At 35.7% G+C, this 23,181-nt stretch overlaps 1 protein-coding gene across 2 annotated transcripts in view; it reads left to right on the plus strand.

The window, feature by feature from the left end:
- LOC110178787 (uncharacterized) overlaps window positions 1-22,085 on the plus strand; it is a 74,860-nt gene extending 52,775 nt beyond the window's left edge. For both annotated transcript variants that reach the window (XM_086827613.1, XM_020946038.2), the window contains exons 4-7: window positions 8,902-9,004; window positions 13,499-13,521; window positions 20,268-20,599; window positions 20,667-22,085. In XM_086827613.1, the coding sequence (XP_086683739.1) occupies window positions 8,902-9,004; window positions 13,499-13,521; window positions 20,268-20,599; window positions 20,667-20,990 (782 nt within the window). In that variant the 3' untranslated portion in view covers window positions 20,991-22,085. The remainder of the gene's footprint in view (window positions 1-8,901; window positions 9,005-13,498; window positions 13,522-20,267; window positions 20,600-20,666) is intronic.
- The last annotated feature ends 1,096 nt before the right edge of the window (window positions 22,086-23,181 follow it).

Raw genomic sequence — 23,181 nt, forward strand, 5'->3', positions numbered from 1 at the left:
CCATTTGAAAATGTTGCCAAATGTTACCAGGGGAAAAGTCTCAGGGAAAACTTTTGGCTTTTTGGGGAACTTAACCCCTGGAATAAAGGAGTGCAATTAATCAGTGCGTGGGAGGCTATAGAAACTAATGAGAAGTACACGTAGGGAAATTGAATATAAAACCCCAGCAGGGTTATAATATTAAATTATTATTTATTATTATTATGGAATAAAATGCTAGTATATTTTAAATATTTATCCTTCACAGAAAGTCAGAAAGTATGCTCGAATAATAATATTATGTCAATCTCTCATTCGAAAACCTAAATTTCTAAGGTTTTTCATACACTTTTGTTAATTTTTAAATATTTGTTCATATTATTGATCAACTATTAAAGAAAATACCGTTTAAAATATATTTCATTACATTTTGTAGACGTTTTCACAATTTCTTTCCCGAAACAAATTATTTTCCCAGTGCCTGAGCACCAAAAAGTCGTTAAAAGTAAGCATTAAGTTTGATAAATTGCTTCTCATTTGAATAGAACTGCAGAGTTTCGGCACCAAAAGGGGATCCAATATCATTAAACAATTAAAATCCCTGCCCATGAATCTTGGTATTTTCCCCACCGGGGAAAAAGGGAAAGGAAAATCGAGAACTCATTTCAAGAAGCGAGAACAAAACACCTGAGAGTTACACAAACACAGACGAGAGGCATTTATCACGCAGCACTAAAAGTCAACTTGCAGGAACTGGAACCTTATTTACCTGTCTAGACCTAGAGCCCTACCTGAACCCCGTGGAAAACAGGACAGTCCCGAAAATAAGAAGAGAAGGTGGAAATGTTTGTGTGATAAACCTAATGAGCAAAGGGCAGTTGGGGAAACTATAGATAACGATCGGAGAAACGTTTGCCTGAAAATCGTGTGCCGTGTGGCATATAAAACTGTTGTCACTTCCCTGCTGCCTCTATGACTTTTAAATATTTCAATTTGTGATACTGCCCGGATCGAATCTCCTAAGAAATGCCTAAAAGGTTTCCTCCGCTTTCGGGTGAAAAGATATAAAATTCAATTAAGACATTTCAACATTAAATGAGCCGCTAAAAGAGTGAAGATACAAATGAAGTGGCCCCGTGAAATATCTAAGAAATATGCATGAGAAATGAGAGATTCCTGGGCATAATTCTGCCTCTAAATAATTACATGAATGTTTAGTAGATAATTTGTTGGCATTGTTATGCAAATTCTGAGGAGCTCTCCTTCGGCCATAATTGAGACATTTTGATTGTATGGAAATCCCATATCTACATTCTGAAAACATTCGCATTTTAAATGAGAGAATTAAGAATGCCGCCTTGGCTTCGGCTTTGGCTTTGGCTTCTCCTTATTAATAATGATAACTCTTATGTAGATTTTATGTATACTGCCTCTCTCTCATTTCTGTCGGCTTTATTTTATTTTATTCTTTTTTGTTTTTTAAGTTTCTTTTGGGTTAGTTTGACAAATGGCGGTGGTCCAAAAAGTTCCCTGGTGTCTCTGTTTAATTTGCCTTGGCTCTCAGCGATCGCTATCAACTCGGGTAATGCCTAATTTATGTGGCAACTCTGGTCGACTTTAATTTATGTCTGGTGCCTGCTTATATAACTCTCTTTTCTCTGCTGCTCCACACACAAGCGTGTTAATGCACTAATTGTTTTCGGCAATTAATCAATGTTTATGTGGGAGAAAAGTCTGTCTGTGTCGCTCTCGTGTCGCAAACAAATAAATAATAATTTACGTTGACATTACATTAATCCCAATGCAATGTCTAGGCCAGAAACGGAAAACTTCAAGTCCCCCCGCCAGGGGGAAATTGAATTTTCCTGCTCTTTTGCATAATTGAATTTACTCCCGTTTCCCGCTTTCGCTGGCAGTCAACAGATTTTGGCTTTTACTTGCCAAGTCAAAGTCATTTAATGGCATTATGCCAATATATATATCTGCAATGAGTGCCAAGATAGCCAGAGAAAATTAAAAAAAAAGAATAACAAACAGATGGAAAAATGGGAGTAATCAAGACAGGCTGTAAAAGAAAGACAAAACTTGGCAGACAGTTTGTTGGCAGATTTTTAAGTGAAAAGTTTGAGGCTTCTCAGGGGGTTTTCCTTGGGTAAAAGTTCAATTCAAGTCAAGGATAAAACAAAATATAGAATTTAATTTGGGTTAGACTTGAGAAATTTTAATTAAATTACATTTCAATATAAATTTCATTTGTTTTTTATAAATATAAATATAGCTGGGCTTTTCAATGTCAATAAATCTAAATTTACATCTTTAAGCTATGTTTACTATCCTCCCCTTGGAGCCAAACAAAATATTCCACCACAAAACAAATAGTATTCATTATTGTTTCTATTTCAAACAAAATTATTAAAAACTAGAACTGAAGCTAACCGTGAGAAGACGAAGTTTGCATACCCTTCTGTTAGCCAAAAGATCATGGATTCAAATGTGCAATCGATCATAACTAAGCCAAAAATGCATTAATTTCAATTCGGGAAACTGTCTTATGTTAGTTTTTATAAGGTTAATAAATCTGCATAGTCAATTTAAAATGTAAAAAAAATAAATTTTTTTCATAATTTTTTGTTTAATTTTTAACATAAAAAATGTTTAAAAAATTACATTTTTTTTTTACTATCAAACATGGCTAAATCGACCCGGCAGTTGATGCTGATCAAGAATATATATGATTTATAGGGTCGGAAATGACTCCTTCACTGCGTTTCATGCTTCTGACTGAATTTATAATACCCTTAAAAGGGTATACAAAAAAACACCCCCGCAATATAGAAAAAACTTCCTAGAGCAGTTCACTAAATTACTAACAAAACCACTTGCCACTGCGGTAAAATTAAGTCATTAAACCCTAAAAAAAAGGAAAAAACTGAAACTGAAACTGAAAAAACTCTGAATAAACAAAGGCTAATGATGGTTACAGTAGCCTGTTTCTCTCACCTGCCAAAAAACAAAAGCAGAGAAAAAAAAGACAAGAAAAAAAGGTAATTTTCAAACAGGGTAGCAACTGGAATATGGTGTGGTATTGACCACAAATTAACAGTTGTAACATGGGCCTCATGGATACAAAAAAAACACACTGAATGAAAATGTTACCTGCAGTGCGTAATTACGGTGCACATTACAAACACACACGGGGATACACATTTGCACTTAATTGTGGCGCTTAATTAGACCAAAAAGGTGCAGAAACAGAGACGAAGCCAGAGAGCCAACTCAGACAATGGCCCAAAGCGCCGCTGCTGATGAGTGTCGAGTTGTGTTTGAAGAGCGAAGGGTTTTTGAGTGCGTTTCCACATGCAATTCAATTCAAATGTATTTACATGACATCCCACTCTGGGACAACTCAATTTCGCTTAATTGTTTGTACGCGTAATTGTTGGCCAAAAGGATTCAGCATTGCTGCCCGCCGCTAATGATCCCTCTCCAGAGGAGAAAGAGTTTCTTGTGGCTCCCCACAATTAAGTTTCGACTTTCGAGAAGCGAAAATTCATCCAAATTGCATGTGAAATTCCTGCGAGCTCAACTTCTGTCGAGAATTTTCGGCATATGTCGCATCTTTTGCGTTCACTCGCAATCCGCAGTCGCATTCGCAATTCTGTATCTGTATCTTGTATCTGGTGGCGCCGCCGCTGGGGGTCCTGTCGATCCCCCACTCCGCTTAACCCTCTAAAGCCTCTCCTCTGCCTTCTGCTGCTGCTGTCTCTGCGCCTGCGCATTCAGTTTAATTTTTATTTCATTTTCGCTGACAATTTGCAGCCGCTGACCGAAAGTCAAGTGCAGTGAAAGAAAAGATGAAGCTAAATATAATATATTTAGGTATTAAATAAATATATTCTTCGGGAAATTAAGTTAATAATATATTTTATAAGATCTAAAAGTAATTTTTATAATTCCCAAATAGTTTAATCCGGTTACTTGTTATACAAGTGAGATGGTGTTCTGCTTACCCAAGTTTACAACAACTTATAATTGATTTTAATAAACTTCCTTTGAAATACAATCAGTATAATATTTCTGGCAGTGTCTTTTATTTAACGACTTTCGGTCCGAACGCATGTTGCACTTTGCCGTTGTTGTTGCTGTTGTTCATTTGATTATCGCCACTGTCGCCATGTAATTTATTATATTGGCTTAACCAAAAGTATCCCCGAAACCTGGCCCTCTTTTTTATTTCTTTAACCTTTGGGGTAACCGCCGCGTTGCTGACATTATTTAATTTGTCATTTAATTTTCGAGTTGCCCTTTCTTTCCACTTGAAATCGACCATATGTTTTGCAGAATTTATATGTACATATATACTTATAAGAAAGTTTTGTAAGGGAATATCTGTATATGTGCAGTGACAGATATATGAGCTTCCGCGAAAGGTGATGTGTATTTGACTTTTAGCCCACAGCTGTTATTTATTTATTTTTTGGCAAAAGAATGGCTTCGTTTGAAGGGTTTATAATTGTTTAACCTTTGCTTTCTCTGAATAAATTCATGTATAAATTGGGAAATAACTCCCTTTATTTATTGGATAAAAGGGGAATACTTTCTCAAAAGAACATTATTTAAATAATATTGAACATTTACTTTATAAACCTGCACACGCTTTAAACCTGTCACAATACTCTATAATAATTATATAGAAATTTAATTAATTAAAGGCATTCATTCACGGTGTTTTAATAATCTCTCTCTCCCGCCCCACTCAATTTATTATCTCGAATTTAATTTGAATCGCGGTATCGCCCACCGTCAGCGCTGCGGCGAAAATGCCAATGCCAAAAAAGTCGCTAAATCATTTCTTAATTGCTCAATTTGAAAACAAATGCGACCATTTAATTTAATTGTGTGGACTGTTAATTGAGTCGTAGTCGCCGATGCCTTTTATTGCTGCACGAATGCAGGCCCCAGTATCGGCCACGCCCCCCCCAGCTTCCTAGCCCCCCAGTTCGATATACGTTGTTAGATAATGCCCAGGAAAACTTGTTGTGAGCCAGCCTGCCCCGTTTCATTTTCGGCATTTTTTGGCCAGGCAATTAAATCCCAAAAAAAAAAAAAAAAACAAAAATTGAGGCACACACACACACAAGCATTGGAAAATGAAAACTGCGACAGTTTTTGGGGCTCAAATGCTCAGCTGCAGTGCCTGTGGGCCGCCAATTTTAATGATTTACAGCAGTAGCTGCATTAAAGATACACAGGGAGAAATATATAGTGGTTTCTAAGGGATATAATACCAGGAAAATATATTTTAATATTTTTCAGTTTATATCTTTAGAAAATATTAAAAAAAATAGGTTAAAATCTAAGAGAAAAGGCTAAGAATGGGATGAGTAAATTGATTCTTTTCGTTTTTCAATCGCTTGATAAATGTATTATTTATATTAGATTTGTGATTAAATTAAATTGCAAGAAAATATCCATTTTCCGATACAATTTTAAGCTTCCGAAATACCTACAGATTAATGAATTTTAAATTCAACTCTACTCAATAAATGAATTTCAATTATTTTATCTCTGTGCTCCCGTCTTAACTAGCTCTCCCACCGCCTTTCGAGCAGGTGGGTTAGCGATGTCGAAATTTGCATATGGTATTATGCATTATGCGATAATGTGCAATAAATGTCGTGGAATCGGAATTATGTCGCTCTGGCTTTCGGCATTTGAGATACAAGCCTGTTAACTTGGCCGATAGTGGAAAGCGGAGCGGTGGGAGCCATAAATCTTGAGAGCACTTGCCCGGGCAGGCACAGTGGGCATCATCAATCATCTGCATGCAGATCGATTATTACAATTGCTGACAGACGGACACAGACAGTGAGTCGGCGGCTGCGGCGGTTGCATCTGCGGGCCCTCATTTGTATCTGATGGATGTATCTTCAACCTCCTGCTGCTGCTGCTGCTGCTTTTGGCCGACTCGACTGACTGCAATTCCGCGGAAAAGCCCAGCACAGCTGCAGCTGAGAGCGGGAGACTGACTCCTGCTCGTGTCAAGTCGAGTAAAAGTTCCAAGAAAACCCAAAGCCACTGGCCATGTTCTGTTCCCAAAAAAAAAAAAAAAAAAGTGAAGCATTACAACAGCAACTTTGCCTTTGCCATTGTCCGGCACGAAATTATTTTAATGAGTTGCCAATTAGGACCGACTACGGTCTCCACTGAAATAGATCAGTCAGCGAAAGAGGCTGCTAATAAATACCTGCAAGTACCTGTACCTGATTGCGTACACCGGTGAGCAGTGCGCAGCGAACAGGTGTTCACTTCCAGCGAGTGGCATAAATACGAGTGGCTCAGGGGCTGAATGGATACAAAAAACAAAAAGGGTCCCCTCCTCAGTGTCTTGGCTATTTACGAGTCTTTTGGGGAATTGCCTTTGGATCAGCCAATCCTGACAACAGCATCCGACAGCAAGAGGCAATCCTTGGTCCAGAAATCTGCAGGGGAAGTGCCTTGAGCTGGAATGCAGATGCTGCATGCGATTGGCATTGAAAAATATATATGCAAATATTCAAGGGTGACAAGGATTATGCCAAGATAATTATAAAACCTAAAAGCGAACTCTATTGTATATTATACATCATTATGCTTCACAAATCTAAAGAAATTATTCAGATAAGGAGGAAGTAGAAAAGGTTTCCTATAAGTCAAGATTAAAATAAGAAAAGATAACTAATACATATTAGAGTCACAATCTTTACCATTTAAACTTGAATTTTAAACATCCTATGAAAGTAAAACCATATTTGAATTGAAGAAAAGCCTTTTCCTATTGTCAAAACATTTTAAAATGAATTTCTTTCTTTGAATACATATTCAAATTACAAAGTTATTAATTTTAAATGTAAAACAAACACAAAACTCATGTGGAGCCCCCGTCAAAGTGCTTTATTTCTCGCTTCTCTCTCAAAACTCGTTACTCAATTAACAAGTGGAGCAAGCTCGTTATTCCCATTTTATATTTCTTTGGCTTTGTTTTTGCTTTTCTTTAACTTTTTCATAATTTCGTATGTTTTTTATTCTTGTGTTTAACACTTTCTGAGGCGCCGCTTATTAACGCGTTTCCTGCTGGCCACGCCCACATCCTCAATTCAAGCGAAAATTGCTTTTCACTCGCTCCCATTCTGTTTGTTATTAATTACACAGTTTCCAAAGACCTTACGCACAGTTTCCAGTATCCGAGTTTATTCTCTCAGTTTTTTCCCCCTTTTTTTGGCCAATTGAATTATAACGAAGCGAAGACAATGAAAGGAGGATACAGGAACTGGGGGGTTTCCACCAAAAAACAGAAAGAAAAAAAGAGATGCCGCGGGTAAGGGTAACATAATGGCGTTTGCTTTCATTATAGCACCGGCCAAGCGTTCACCGGGCATAGCATAAATATTTAAGCAACTGACAATGAGATAACAAACGATGAAATTTATAAGCGCGAAAATTGGGGTCAAAGGCAAAGGAGGCGCGAGCCTCCAGGAGTCAGGACTCAGGATCCTGGGAGAAGCACAAGGCAAATGTTGATAGTCCATTCATCAGTTAGCAGCGGCTAAATTACGTTCATTTTGGCCATAACCCTCACTCCATTTGTTGTCTTTTGGCTAAGAGGGGGAAAGAGTTGGAGAGAGCTGAACTACGAAAATTCAAGCCCAAGGGTTCAAGGTGAAATATGGTGTAAATAGGGTTTATATACTCTCTTAGGTACCTTTTACCCTTACCTATAAATTATCAGAGAAATTAACGGGAATTTAATTAAATCTTATATATTTAAAAATACATAAAAAGACAAGTTTATAAATTAAAGTGACTTGCCTCCCCTGTTTATTTCATCTTCAATTTCGCTTCGGCTTTTATCAAAAGGACATTATATAGTACATTTATATACCAAAGCGTGGAAATGCCAAAGGCACCCTAAATTATTTATATGCGTGTTGATTTCTGTTTGCTAAATTTGACCTTTTTCCCTTCCCCTTCTGGCGAGTAGAGATGGCCACTTTGAGATAGCGGTGGGCCGGGCTAGGAAAAAGGGTCAAAAACGCAGCCACCGGCACCGTATGTGTTGGCCAGGCTAAAATAGAGGGGGGAAGAGAAAGAGAAATACATAACTCCTCATTCACTCCCAATGCTCGCCTCATTTAACGGCGGCCATAAATATTCTAAATCACCAGCGACGACGTCGGCCTCAAGTTGTTAAGATAATAAAGTTTGTAATTAATTTTGCATCGTTAAATGCGCCGTGACTATCATACAGATACGAAAGTATTTTAAAGACGCAAATTTCGAATATATTTACTTTGGGTACTGTATTTTTAAGAGTGATTCCAAGTATCTTTCAGTTACTGCAGGTTTAAGTCTAATTGACTTTACTCACGAATCGACAAGTTCCATGGGTTTATAGAAAGAATATTTGTTTTATTCTTGAACCCTTTACATATAGTTTAAGCTAAAGCTAAAGCTTAAGCTAAAATAATAAATAAAAACCAAACTCTTTGAAATTCCTAAAGTGAAAAATTGCCAGCTTATTCAAAGAACTATTTTTAATTACAATTAATTTATTTACTTATTTAAACACACTTGGGGAACGGCTTTAATAGATTTATTTATGCTTCTTTGATGGCCTGCCCTGCCCACTGTATTTCATATTTATGTGTACACTTTATATACATATTTCATAGTCCACTACCTATTCATATTCATAACTTTTTATGAATTCATCTGCTTTATCGCCATCGCGCCATTAAAATTGCATAATCATAAAAGTATTACATCCACCGTTGATCATCTTGTTTTATTATGCCCATTACACACACATGCTATGCCCTCAGATATATATTTAACAACAAACTGTTTACATTAACTATTTTTTGTGGTTTTCCTGTTTTCCAGATACCGCCGGCGAACTTGGATGGGCATTCACCCTAATCATAGTTTCAATCATATCGGCTCTAATAGGTGCTATTGTAATGGTCATAGTTCTAAGATGTAGGAGGTGAGTACAATTTAATAATTAAAATATATAGTATAGTTAATAAGGAAATATAGGTAAAGAAAATATTTTTAAGGATAGTAAGATCTTTTTAAAGGTTTTTATTTGAAAAGCCGATAAAGAGTTTTAAAAGGGAAATGAATACAAATTTTCCCTAAACATCCGATAGTTTTCTATTAAATTATGCTTTCTACAAAAGTTATGCAACTGATCAAATAGGGGAAAAATTAAGAGAAAGCATCGTAATATATTTTCCATAAAACAATCAAGGATCCCGTAATTCACAATTTAAAAATACTCAATAGAAACTTAATTCCTTTTTCGGGTTTTTAAAATTATTATCGGTGTCATGGGTCTTCATAAAAGGCAATTTCCATAATAATTTTTGGACATTTCTCAAACATGTTCAATTGCCGACAATAAATTTGAATCTCTCTCTCTTTTTCCCCAGAGAGAAGAGCTCATAAATTGACCATTCAAGATTAATTGGCTAAAACAGGCGGCGAATAAATTAAAAAGGCAAATAAATGAGAATTACGAATAAACAGTCACATTTTGGCATTTAGCTAGAAAAATGCGGCAATTAGTCATGATAAAACATAGTCATAAGTACAAGCACACACACATATGAGTCTCTAGAGAAGAGTACATTCAACTCTTAACCCCTTGACGACCCCAGCGATCCATCATGCAGCGGCGACATTTACAACGGCCAGACAAATTGAATTTTTTCTTCTCCTTCATTTTTTTGTTAATAAAAATACAGCAACTTCAGACTCGAATTCGCGCGAATATCTGAGCTGTGGGATCTGTGTAACTATAAAGATTTACAATGCATTGCCCACACGGGCGGCACACCAGCAATTCAATTAAACGCCCACCGAAAAAATAAGTAAATAAAACCTCCTAAGTGAGTCAACGGCAAACGCCAACAGAATAGCGGCAAAAGAGCAGAATAATCGAAGCCGAAAACAAAGGAACATGAAATTGCTTTATTACTTAATTGCTCTTTAAAAAATAAAGAAAAAGAAACACCAACCGAAACAGCCGTTTTGCCACAGGCGTTCCTATATGGCCAAAATCGTAGTTGAAGTCTCTTTCAAAAGGCCACCGAGAGTGGGTCACATACTTGAATCGAATACAGAGAGAAAATTAAAAGGTTTAAATGTGAGAAAATTAAGGTTTTAGTAAAGAGAAATGATTTATAAATATTATAAGAACTATTATAATGATATGAAACCAAAGGGAGAAGAAATAGTTCTCAGAAAATTTCTTAATAACATTTTAAATATTCAAATTTAAACATTTAAATGCTCTAAAGTCTCAAAGTATTTTTTTTTTTTTTGTTGTAATATATATTTTCTGTTACTTTACTTGGGATACAATTAATTTTTCCCCGTGTATCTACCCGATTGAAGTACATTTAAATGGCCATTTGATCGCAAGATGACTTGTTAAGGGTGCGGGGGCGGTACAGAACAACACACGCGAGTGCCAAATTAACAGAAATTTTTGTCCGATTCGATTGGATTCGAATTCGGATTCAGATTCAAAGTTGGATTCGGTTGCGCAGGCGCCGTCGACGCCGCAATGCTTGTTTATTCCGTAACAGCCGTGGGCTTCCACTCTTTTTGATATTTTGAAGTGGAAACGCTGGCCACATGTCGCGTCCAATTAAATTGTCATGTCGTCTTACTCGGCGGCATGTTTGCATAAAATTAATTCTGCAAATTATCCGCCCAAACCCGAAAAAAGCAAACAAAATCCAAGAAATCCCCCAGACAGACAGGAGTTGTTATTGAATGGAGTTGTGCGATTGGATGAATAAATTTATGCGTTATGAAAAATAGAGAAGCGAAAAATAAACTTTCAAATAATTGGAAAGGATGCTCAAAGAGTCTCGTTAAAAATTATATAAGAAATCATGTTTGTATCTATTATATATAATGCAGTTTTAGGGGAATGGTTAGTTTGCAGTTTCCTATAGTACTTTGCTTTAAAAATAGTTTATTTGCAGCATAAAACAAGTCAGTTAAATATTACACAATTTGATAGTTCAAAAATAAGCAATAAAAAACTCATTAAAAATTACCTTTTAATATTAATTAGACCCAACCCATTTCCATATTCAATTTCCCAATAATATATGCACATTTTCCGACAAGTTGTCTCAATCAAGTGCCTGTCCTGTTACCTATTCTCACGCTTTTTGGACCAAATTTGATTTTGCATTAATCACCTGTAGACCCCCCTCTGCCACCCCTCCCCTCACCTGTAATCGGGCCGAATGTCAGCCTTAGTCACTCATTTTGGGACTTGTTTTCGCAACCGTTTTTCTTGGCCTGTATGTGTGGAGCATGTCACGTCGTGGTCGGACGTGTTGGCTGCCAAATTAGCAGCAATTACATGTAATATCGGTTACACTTATTTGCATATTGATGCAATTCTCGATCTGGTCGTAATGGTGCTATAAATTTGCTTGGCACATGTCCCCACCAAGTCACCTGGCATTGGTTTCTGTTTCTGTTTTTTTGTTTTTCCCTCGACTTGATTTGTTTAGCTTGGGTGCTTAGGTTTTTAAGTCTTATAAGTGGCACCTGCCATTCGGATTTCGTGTGCTTTTCTGTGTATTTTTTGACAATGTTTACTCAACGTCTAGACGGGGTAATGTCTTTCGAATGGTCACTGTAGAGGCTATGGCGGCTTGTCGGAAAAATTTCAAAGTGCCATTGCAATAGAGAGACTTGTTGTTGACACCTGGCTAGCTCAGAAAAACAACAACAGTCGTGCCGAGTTTGGCTTATTTAATAATTATTTTAATAGTTTTAATAGTTTAAAATTATTTTTAGAGACTTGGGTAGCTCAGGGGAATAATTATTAGGAATTTAGGAAATTCTTAGAGTTCGGTTTTAGTTATTTTATAATAGTTTTCATGTTTAAATGTGTTTTATGACACTTTAATAACTAAAAGTAATAGATGGGGAATTATTTTAAATTGTTTTCATGTTTAAATATAATTTATAGGCACTTAGGTAGCTCAAATGAATAATTATAGCTTTATTAATATTAATCATTAAACATATTGGGGGTTTAATTATTTAAATTGAAAAGTTATTAAATGTATGTCTTTAACCTGGTACCTTTAGCGAAAATTAGTTTTAATTTAAATTAATTCAAATCATTAGAAAATGTATATTTTTCATAACAATTCACATTTTCCAGTGAATACAATTTAATCTCAACCTCAAACAACTTTCATTTAAAATTAATCCACATTAATCTCCCCAAAAATGACCAAACATTAACTGTAATTATGAATATTAACCTTTTATGATAGCTCTGAACCGTTTGATTCAATCTCAGCGCCATTCCCATAAAAGTCTTACATTTTCGCAACTCAAGGCCTGAACATGGCTCCTTTGAAGCCATATTAAGTTGGCCAAAACAAAAGTCAAGTTTAAAACGCTTAATGCATTTAAGACACAAAAAGGCGTGTTCAATTAGCATGCAAAAAACCCGATCAACTTTTATAGAAAAAAGTGTAACACGGAAAAAAATAAAAATAAAATAGAAAAGCTACGAGCTACAAGCGCAGAAAATTGAACATAACGCCACGGCAATGGCGACGATGGAAAATCGTTGGAAAATACGATGAAAAACCAACGGGGCTGGGTGAATTAGCGCAGAGCCAAGGCCCCCGAAGACAGCTTCGACTGCTTGTTCAATTTAATTGAATTGAGGAGAACAAAAACTGCAACTGAAACTAAAACCAAAACTGAAAGAAAAAACAAGGAGTAAAAATCGAATTGGCAGTTGTGGCTCGAGTTGAGTTAACATTATAATCGATCAAGGCAAAGCGAGGGGAAAATTCAGCGCATGCCGCAGTGCACTCAATCAAATCGGACAGACGGTTAATTGATACGCACAGATCGAATATATATATAGGCAGAAATCGAGAGGTGAACACACGAGTATATATCCATTCAGGCCCCAGGTTCGTGCCGTTCGATCTGACCCAGAAAAGCGCAAATATGTGTGGCTGAAATGGAAAAACTTCAAAGAAAGCTTTGGCAAAACACCTGTCAATTTGTAGTTTCTTGCCTTAAATCACTCAGAATTCAACCAACAGAATAAGTATATCTTCTTATTCTTGCTTTGTTAGATTTTATCGCAGAAAATGGTGATATTTTCCACCTGACCACAGGTGTATAATGCAATTCTGTTGTTCTGTCGGCGGTTTTTTATCTTTACCTGTATTTATACATATTTATGCTCGGTATTAGTTTTACTGCTTTTTAGACCCACACGCAACTGTCGGCTTTTAGAAACTGATTTTTGCGTGGCTCAAGTCTCAAGTTTGTGTCCTAAGTCATTCGTTTTGGCATTTGCCATTCTGTCGCTTGACATTTACTGTATAACTAATTTATGCTCGGCAGTCTATTAAAAGTTTCTGTTTATTAATTGGTACACATTTTTTCCATTCTTATCTCTTTGCAGAATTAAATCAGCGAATGCCAATGGTAAGTGAACAAATTGTTTTTATTCTTTATTCTCAGCTATTATGTAAATGAGAAGAATGATTTGTTGTGGGTGATTAAATGGGTATTTAGCAGGTTGTATAGCTTAAGCATGGCAGTAAATTTATGTCTTTTATTGTTTAGAAGATTATAATAATTATTTAAAAGGAAAATAGCTAAATCGAATTACAATTAAACTATTTATTTGTTATTTAGATGCATAAGAAATGGGTAAAGACTTTAAATCTCTATATATTTCAAGAGAAATGAGTTGCTTTTATAGTTATAATTAAACAATTTCGGGAACAAATTTTTCAAAAAGGTTTAGAGTAAAAACTTCCATGTTTAGTTCTCACATTTTAATGAACACTTTTTTCCCAATGAGAAAGTCTTGTCGATTCCATCCCTTCAATATCTCATTTCCTCCTAAAAAAAAAAGCCTGATCACTTCGGCATTTTTTGCCTTGCCTGATTAATTAGCCAAGCCAACTCCCGGGTCAGGTTTTTTCTGCCCATCATCATCATGATCATCTTCGACGGGGGCTTTGCCTTCTCTTTGCATTTTCATTTCCATTTTTAATTGCATAATTCTGCCGTTGCATGCAATTCACAGAAATCTTTCGTTCCGGCTTCGGGTTCTTCCCCCTTTCATTGGCCCTTGAAAAGAGTGGCAACATTTTAATTTGTTTGTTGTGTGGCAGAAGGAAGGCAAAAAACTAACAAAATGAAGACAAATTTTTGACGACAATGCATGAACTTCACGTTCGTGCCACAAATCTGAGATGCTGCCGGCTGTGGCTGCTCCTCCTCCTGCGGCAGTTGAAACCGAAACCAGGAGAGGGATTATATTTGCTCCCGGGGGCTACGTGCTGTCTAAAACTTTCGAGTAAAAGAAAATTTGTAGACAAATTAAGGCAAAGGCAAACAATTGTCATGGTCGCAGAGACTTCGTCAAACACGTTTGAAAATCGTGCAAAAGCTAAAGAAGACAAAAAAAGGTTGAGATTGGAGCAAAAACTTTTTACTATTTTGATTTAGTTGCTCGAGTTTGGTATTCTTTTTTTGGGAAGTAGGCAAATTTATTGACAAACGATCTTTCAAAGAGGTACAGTCAGAAATTTAATTACTTGCTTTATTTACCTTTTAAATATTTCTAATATTTTGTAGGGAAAAGTTATGTTTAGAAAACTTTTAAGGGGTTAGGAATATGTTGTATATATTCCTTATTGATTTATTTTTGATAAATATAAGAGTTATAGGGAAATAAATTAGTAGTAATAAGAAGAATGTCCTTGTTAACTTAACAAAAATTAAATTACTTTATTTTTAAAGTATATTGAATGTTTCTTAGAGAAAAGTTATATTTGGAAAACTTTTAAGGGTTAGGAATATGTTGTATATATTCTGTATTGATTTATTTTTGATAAATATAAGAGTTATAGGGAAATAAAGTAGTAGTAATAAGTAGATTGACCTTTTCAAGTCAATTAAGTATTGTTAACACAAATTTTTAAATCGAAAAAAATTCAAATTGTGTTAAAACATTTAACCCGAAACCTAATACCTATTTTCGGTCAGTGTGACGACCCTTTTAGGTCAAATTCCCGGCCCACTCTCTCTTTCTCCCAAGGGCCTCTTGGCGCCAATTTCACTGGCAGCCGCCTCTCTGTGGGGCTGACAATCGACATGCAGGACAAATTGTTGACGGCATTTAATGTCACAGCAGCCAATTAGCTGTCCCCATGAAAATGCTCGTTTCTTGTTTTCTTATTTATTTTTTTCTGTACGATTTTTTTGGCAAAAGTTGTCGTTTTTTACGTTGCCCACTTGTTGTGTGTGTTTTTTTGTTTGTGGTACGCATGGTTGCATGTTGTGCCAAAGGAGGAGGAGGACTACAAAAAAGCACAACCAGAAAAACAAACAATCGCCACAAATCGTTAAACTGTCAGCAGCTTTTAAAGCGCGTGATTATGTCCAAGTCAACGTCGGACTCGATGCCGAGAGTTGAGAGTTGAGAGACAAGCGCCAGTTGCCAAACTGTTTTTTCCAGCCTTTATTTTTATTTGGCCGAAAGAGAAAATTTTCAATTGACCCGAAAAAAAAAATTCACATTTAAGTGGTGTTTATATATTGCAACATTTTTTCTCTGCAAAGGTGAAGCTGAAAAAAGTGGGTTTGCATTTAAATGTGGGCCACAATTTTAAGAGATGCTTGCAGATTTTAATTTGTTTTACTGTTTATTTGATCGAAACGAGTTGTATTTAAATAAATAAAGAGTTTTTAATAAAAAGGAAAAGTTTTTTATCCAAAAGAAGATAAATAAATAAATAAGAATCCTTGTGGTAAAAAAGTATTTCATTTTTAATAAAGCCTGAACTGAAATTAAAAGCATTTTCATAAGGTTTTTATATTATTTAAATAGTATTTACAGTTTTGTGAAAAAGAATTTCAATTTTAATAAAGGATTAACTGAAATTAAAAAGGTTTTTATTAATCTCTTGAATTCTTGAAAGTATTAATGAGTTTTTACGAGTGACCAAGGTTTTATATACACATATTTTATATTTTCAATGATAAATTTTTTTTTATTTTTTCAATGATATCTAAATATTAAATATTACATTTATTATAAATAGTATTTTATATACACATGTACATATTAAAATTATACTTCCTTTTCATTCTCATTCAATATAAAAACTATTTTCAATAGAAAAGTTATTCCCTCTCATATTGACCCCCTTCAAAACCCCCATCAGATATTTCCAAATTTACATAATTAACCCACAATCGCCGCAAATAATCAGCAGAAAATTACAATTGCCAAATTCGATGGTGTCAGTTTCGTACGAAATTTTTGCAATTATCTTTTAAACAGCAGCCAACGTGTCGTATGCGTAACATGATTTTAATTATGCATACAAAGAACTCACGACAATCAAGCAAAAGGCACAACGTAAAATCAAAAAATAAAAATAAATAAATTAACGAAAAATGCTATTTGACATTTGTGTGCATTAAACGGGCAAGACACCGTACAGAGATTGGCATTATCTCGCCGACTATTAAGACTTCATTACACATGTCATATTTGCCATTTACTCGAAGGGGGGAAAAAATAAAAAACCAAACCGAAGCGAGGCAAAAATAAAAATCTACAAAATATCAACAAAACACAAATTAAATTCCAAAGCCCAAGCTGCTCGTTAATTTTTACTTTATTTATTTTCTTTCAATTTTTCATATGGACAAAAGTTGACTGCGAAATATTTTGTTAACAACAATTTGCCGTTTGTCGTTGCCGTTTTGGCCGCTACTGACACAGCCGTGCAGCGGTGACGGCGATAAGCAGGCAAAGATAAGGCTGCAAGCTACCAAGCTTTTATAATGCAGTTGAGAACAGTGGGAAAGATATTAAAAAACAAGAAATAAAGTCAAATTCGGGTTCTCTAAATTTGCAGAGAAAATTGGACACAACTAAGTCAAAAATGCATTAAATCCCAATCGGAAAGCTGTTCTGAGCTAGTATTTAATAGCTTAACGAATCTGCATTACTGTATTTAATTTTTAAAATATTTAAATTTTGGTCGATTTTTCAAAATGTGCTTCATAAAATGTTGAAAAAATTTTCAAAAATTTATTTGCCTTTCTTACAGGCTAAAAAGATTCGCCTGTTGATTCTGATCAAGATTATATATGGATTATAGGTTCGGAAATGACTGCTTCACTGCGTTTTAAGCTTCTGACTGAAAGTAAAATACTTTGCAGGGTATACATATTCGCATTCTTTAGGTCGATATTTTATTCCTACAACCGAGAGCTTAAAAAACTCATAACTTAGCCAAAAAAGCATTAATTTCGATTCGGAAAGCTGTTCTGTGCTAGTTTTTAATAGCTTAAAAAATCTGCATTACTGTATTTCATTTTTAAAATATATAAATTTTTGTGAATTTTTCAAATTGTCAACAAGGTCAAAAAGTCACTTAAAAAGTCCGAAAAAATTTCAAAAATTTTATTTTCTTTCCTTTCTGCCTAGAAAGATTCGCCTGTTGATGCTGATCAAAAATATATTCGGATTATGGGGTCGGAAATGACTCCTTCACTGAATTTTAGGCTTCTAACTGAAATTTTATTACCCTGCAAGGGTATAAATATTCACATTCTCTTTATATGAAGATTTTTCTATAGTACGCATCTTAAAAAACTCATATCTTAGACAAAAAAGCATGAATTTCGATTCGGAAAGCTGTTCTGTGCTAGTTTTTAATGGGTTAATAAATCTGCATACTTAAAATAAATTTTTAAAGTATATAAAAATTTTTCGATTTTTCAAATTGTCAACAAGTCAAAAAGTCACTTTAAAAATCTGAAAAAATTAAAAAAATTTTATTTTCTTTCCTTTCTGCCTAGAAAGATTCGCCTGTTGATGCTGATCAAGAATATATATGGATTATAGGGTCGGAAATGACTCCTTCACTGTGTTTTATGGTTCTTACTGAAATAATAATACCCTAAAAATATGATTATAATTATATTCTAAATTCCCATAAAAAAAAAATCTATGATCTCTAGGCCTTGAATATATACCAGAAAATAATTTAAGCCTCAAAACTTATACATTTCTTAATAAGGTTCTGGGTAGAATCAAAAAGTTAGTATTACAGCATATCAAATGAAATGTACGCTAAAAACCAAACAAGTTTCTTGTATAAATTCAGATATATTCTCCCAAATGACCACTGTACTTGACTTGAGCATTGAGAAACTCAGAAGAAACCCCCAGCATAAAAAAAAAATACAAATAAAATCGTAAGTGCAATGCATTTGAAGTTACAGCTTAGAGCTCAGCTTGGCCGCGACTCGATTCAGCTGACTTAGCTGTGCAGTAGCCGCGGCAACATCGTTAACACGGCGCAAAAACAGCCATTAAAGCCAAGTTCCAGATGGAGCTCCAGCTCCGACTGGAGTGGAGTGGAGTGGGGTCTCCGGAGACTGGGACTGGGGACTGGGGACTGGGGACTGGGGACTGGGTGTTTTGTGGCATTGGTGACATGCACAAAATGCATGTATATGAGCACCTACGTACGATAACTCCTCCGGTTCGGGGGTAATAATCGCCAGAGTCATAGCCATAGCCATAGCTGCTGGACATTCGCCTGGCGGAGTACGTAAATCATAAGCATAAAACGACTTTGACTTCGACTCTTAAATCTTAAATGGCACACGGAAAAAAATAAAATAGTAAAAATGGTGCGAGGTTCTGAGAAAAACTAGGACTATGCAATAATTTTTTAAGGAGGAGAAATATTTTAACTAGAGAATAAATTGAGAGAGCTTCAGGTTACATAAATTAATGTATTGATTTATTAAAATTTTCCTTTTATATGTTCTTTTTATTCCTGTAAGATCCTTAGAGGCTATAATGTTTATGAGGCAATTTCATTCTGTCGCAGTTATTTCTTTTACTTTCCCATAAACCTTAGATTAACTACTGAAATTAATACACATTTTTTCTATGTGTATGTAAAACTGCATTATGCATATACACACACCGATGTACATAGCTTGGGAAACCATTGCAGCACCGTTGCGTATGCACCACGCTAATTAGTTGAATCGCCCCAAGAGGCTCCTCCGAGTGGCTCCATCTTTTCCGCGTTAATGAGAGTGAAAGGCGAGTTTAAATAAATACTACCGAGTTTATACATGTGTATATATATATAAAAAAATGTATAAAAAAAAGAAATAAAGAGCCAGGCACACATTTCGCACAGAGTTCCTGTAACCAAATGAGTACGCAGATGAGTTGGAAATCCGAGCCCGTGGCTGAGAACAGGTCTACTGCGTTTACGGCCGGGCAGAAATTATTCCCATTGAGCATTTGCTGACTTCACTGTCTATAAATTATGAGTTTAATGACGGAAGAGACTTTATGGAATCCCGGCTATTTGGATTTTGAGTGCCTCCGTTGAGTCACAACCCTCCCAGGCCACTGCGCTAGATCACATGTGCTGATTGCGCCGGCCAGAAAGGAGCAGCTAGTCAGCCATTTGGCATTTTCGATGGCCACTCGCCGGCTGGAGTGGCTGCAGTGGCTGCAGTGGGTTCAGTGTGTGGTGCTTGGTGGCTCAGTGGTGCTGCCGAGTGGTGCAGTTTGTTTGCCACCTCGCTGCCAGTTGACAGCCGTTTAATTTACGCTTTGTTTGTTTGTTTGTTTCTCTGTCTTTTGTTCGGTTTCGAGGAGGTGAATGTTTGATTTATCGCCCGATTATAAACCAAAATGTCATAGATTTTCTGCTGCGTTACGATTTCGATTTCAGTGGATTTTTCCTTTTGCCCTCCCCCAAAAAAGAACTACCAAAAGTCCCACGATTTACTAGCCTTTCAACAGGTGTCTTTAGACAGAAAAAAATAGGGTATTATTAAATATTTGTCATCTAAGTAAATTAGTCAGAGAAACTCGACATTTTAGCGAGCTAAATGAAGTTTGAAATTCAATTAGTTTTTTAATGGAACATAGAAAACTATAAGAGAAAGAGGTTTCATGTAAAACCTTAAAATTCCCTCGTAATCCGATTTTATTATAAAAAAAAAAACCTCAAGCTGCCACAATCTGTAATTGTCCATTAAAAATGCATGTAGTTCTTGCAATTATCTTTGAACAGCGGCCAACGTGTCGCATGAGTAACACGATTTTAATTAAGCAAACATAAGATAACAAAAAAAATATCACTAATTTCCATTTGCAGGTGGTCGCCCGCAGCCTTGGTGGTGTCGCAATAACCGCAACGGTGGTCAGAACCGATCGCCCATCTCGATCAAGCATTCAGCGGACAGTATCCGGCGACCCACAAGTAATTCCGGTGTCTGGACCTGGCTGGGTGGCAGTCGACGCTCCTCCGCTGGCCCAGACCAGATCGGACCGCCATCCACATCCCCGGCGGAGAATCATTATACGCACATGGACGATGCCTACAGTCCGGTGGGTGTGAGCGAGGCGCTCTACGCGGAGCTGGATAGGGAGTCTGTGAGATCGGCGAATCCCTCGTATCAGAACACGGCCTACAGTCAGTGTGGCGAGGTGAGTAAATCTATCTATGCTTTATATATATTTTTGGATTCTAAAATCCTCTCTTTTTCCCTTGCAGAAATACAATTTCCAGGGCCACGAGCAGGACATTCCCATGGTGGTCTCCTCGGCGCCGAGCAGTGCCTACTACTCGGACCTGTCGGTGACGGCCATGCCCGGTGGTGCCAGTGGCAGCAACCAGGGCGCCTACGAGATCGTTGGACTGAATGTCATGTCCCAGCCGCTGCCCAACTGGGATCATGTTGGCGGTTCAGGGGGAGGAGTCGTTGGAGGGACTGGCCTCAATCCCAGCGAGGCGGCGGCCATGACGCAACGGAGAGGACAACGACTGGCGGCCATCAACGAGACGAGCACCAGCACAGTGCCCTCGGACTATGTCTAAGTTTTTGAGGAATACAATTACGATATGGAAAATAATGTGAAATGTTTGGCGAGCTTAACATGTTAATAGGATTAGGATACGTTACATATAAACCCCTAGGCTGTAGGGTTAAATTTACACTTAGACTTAATACTAGGTACTAGCAAAGGCAATTTTAAAATAAATACAATGCATAGCGCCAAATTCTGTTAAACAGCCAGAGAGAGTGAGAACTCTATTATAAATTGTTTTATGGTCTGCAATTGGTGCGCTATGCATCCTATTTCTGATATTGTCTTTGGTATTACCTTTTGGGAGTTAGCGTGGACGAATCGTGTCTTTGGTTTATGTCTGACTTTAGAAATCCAATCGATATATAGGGATATATTTATACACACACTTACAAAACAAGGCGAGAATTGTATTATATGTCTAGTTTTTATATAGTCTCTAAGCAACGATTTAATCGTGGGTGATATTTAGCCTAAAAATATGCTATATTCTTATGTTCTATGTACTTTAAACATTTTCTGAAAATGTATAAACACCAACAAACGCATTTTTCGTAGAATTAGACTATAAAAAGTGAGGTCGTATTTCCCCCCAGGATCAGCAGTACACGAATATATATAGAAACGATATATATATACACATATATATACAATACGAATAAAAAGCATATTTATACACTCATATTTACAGCAGCAAACGAACGCATTTACTATTATATCTCACCAATATGAACTATATATCTATATCTTTAAACAATAACTGAGGCAAACATATTTACAACGATTTTAATGCAACCAGATTTCACCAATATTTACCGAGAATAAACCAATATCGGGGGAAATGATATACTGGCACCGTCATATCATTTACCAACAAAACCGTAATCTTACGCATAGCTATCTATATACATATACCATTTACAATAAACAAAAAACAGACTCACGAGACCCTTAGCAGACGTATTTTAGTTCTTAGTCGCTATTAATTAATTTAATTTAATGACACTCACCAACACACACACAGACACATACGATTCCTGTACATTTTTGTTTTAGTTGAAAATATAATTAAACAATTTATTGCTATTTACATTCTGAATCCCAACAAGAATGCAGTTTTTATTGGTTAATATGGGTTTAAAGGTAAGATAAAGGTTTAAACAACACCAAGAATCCCACTACCCACACCAATATTTTTTAGCAGAAAATGCAGTGCTTATATTTTATAAATACTTACCAGTGCTGAGTCGCCAACTGATTTGGTTGTTTATATATTATTTATGAGGCCTTGCCTATTTCGGTCCGAGTCTAAATAATATTCGGAAATTCGATATTTATCCATAGTTGTATACCTCAATTTTTGTTGACAAATCAAAGTTTAAAAAACTTATAACAAAACCAACAAAAAACAGTAGTTCTAATTCGGAAAGCGTTTCATTGTTAGGGATTATAAAGTTAAAAAATCTGCATACTCAATATAAAATTTAATAAATAATACATTTCTTAACAATTTTTGACAATTTTAACGATGTAACCCCTTATAAAATGTTGAACAAAAATTAATAAAAAAAAAAACTACTAAAATTGTAACACCCTGCCAGGGTTATTTATTAATTTACCCTTTTTTTTTAAATTTAAAAATTGTCAAAAATTCACTAAATCTGGCAGACCGAAGAACACAATTTTATAATCATAAGTAAGAGGAATATGCATTCAATATAAAAAATAAATTAGTTTCTCACTTACCGATTATCTCATATTCGTTTTTTTCGTCTTCATCTTATTCTTGTTTGATTATTAATTAATGTTCGCACGCGAAATGTAGTATTTTTCCTTCCTTTCCCTTTCTTTTAACTCACAGAATTAAACACATTTAATATAATAATAAATTAATCACTTGAAAAAACACACGGAATTTAAAACATTTTGGGTATTAATTAATTAAGCACTTAAAAAAAACAACAAAATACACAGAACTATAATCATTTCATTTAATAATTACTTAACACTTCAAAAAAATGCACAGAATTATTAACATTTAATAAATTAATTAAACACTTAAAAAAAAATAACAAAAAAAACTAGGGAAAGGAAAGAACTTTATTAAAACGCGCACAACGCACCGATAATCCGCGCACTTTTATATTCGCTTGGCTTATTCGCGCACTTTACTGTTTCAAGAACTGTTAGTCCAAAACACA

This window comes from Drosophila serrata, unplaced genomic scaffold, assembly GCF_035046125.1.
Source record: "Drosophila serrata isolate PLE 108 unplaced genomic scaffold, ASM3504612v1 contig_182, whole genome shotgun sequence".
Lineage (NCBI taxonomy): Eukaryota > Metazoa > Arthropoda > Insecta > Diptera > Drosophilidae > Drosophila > Drosophila serrata.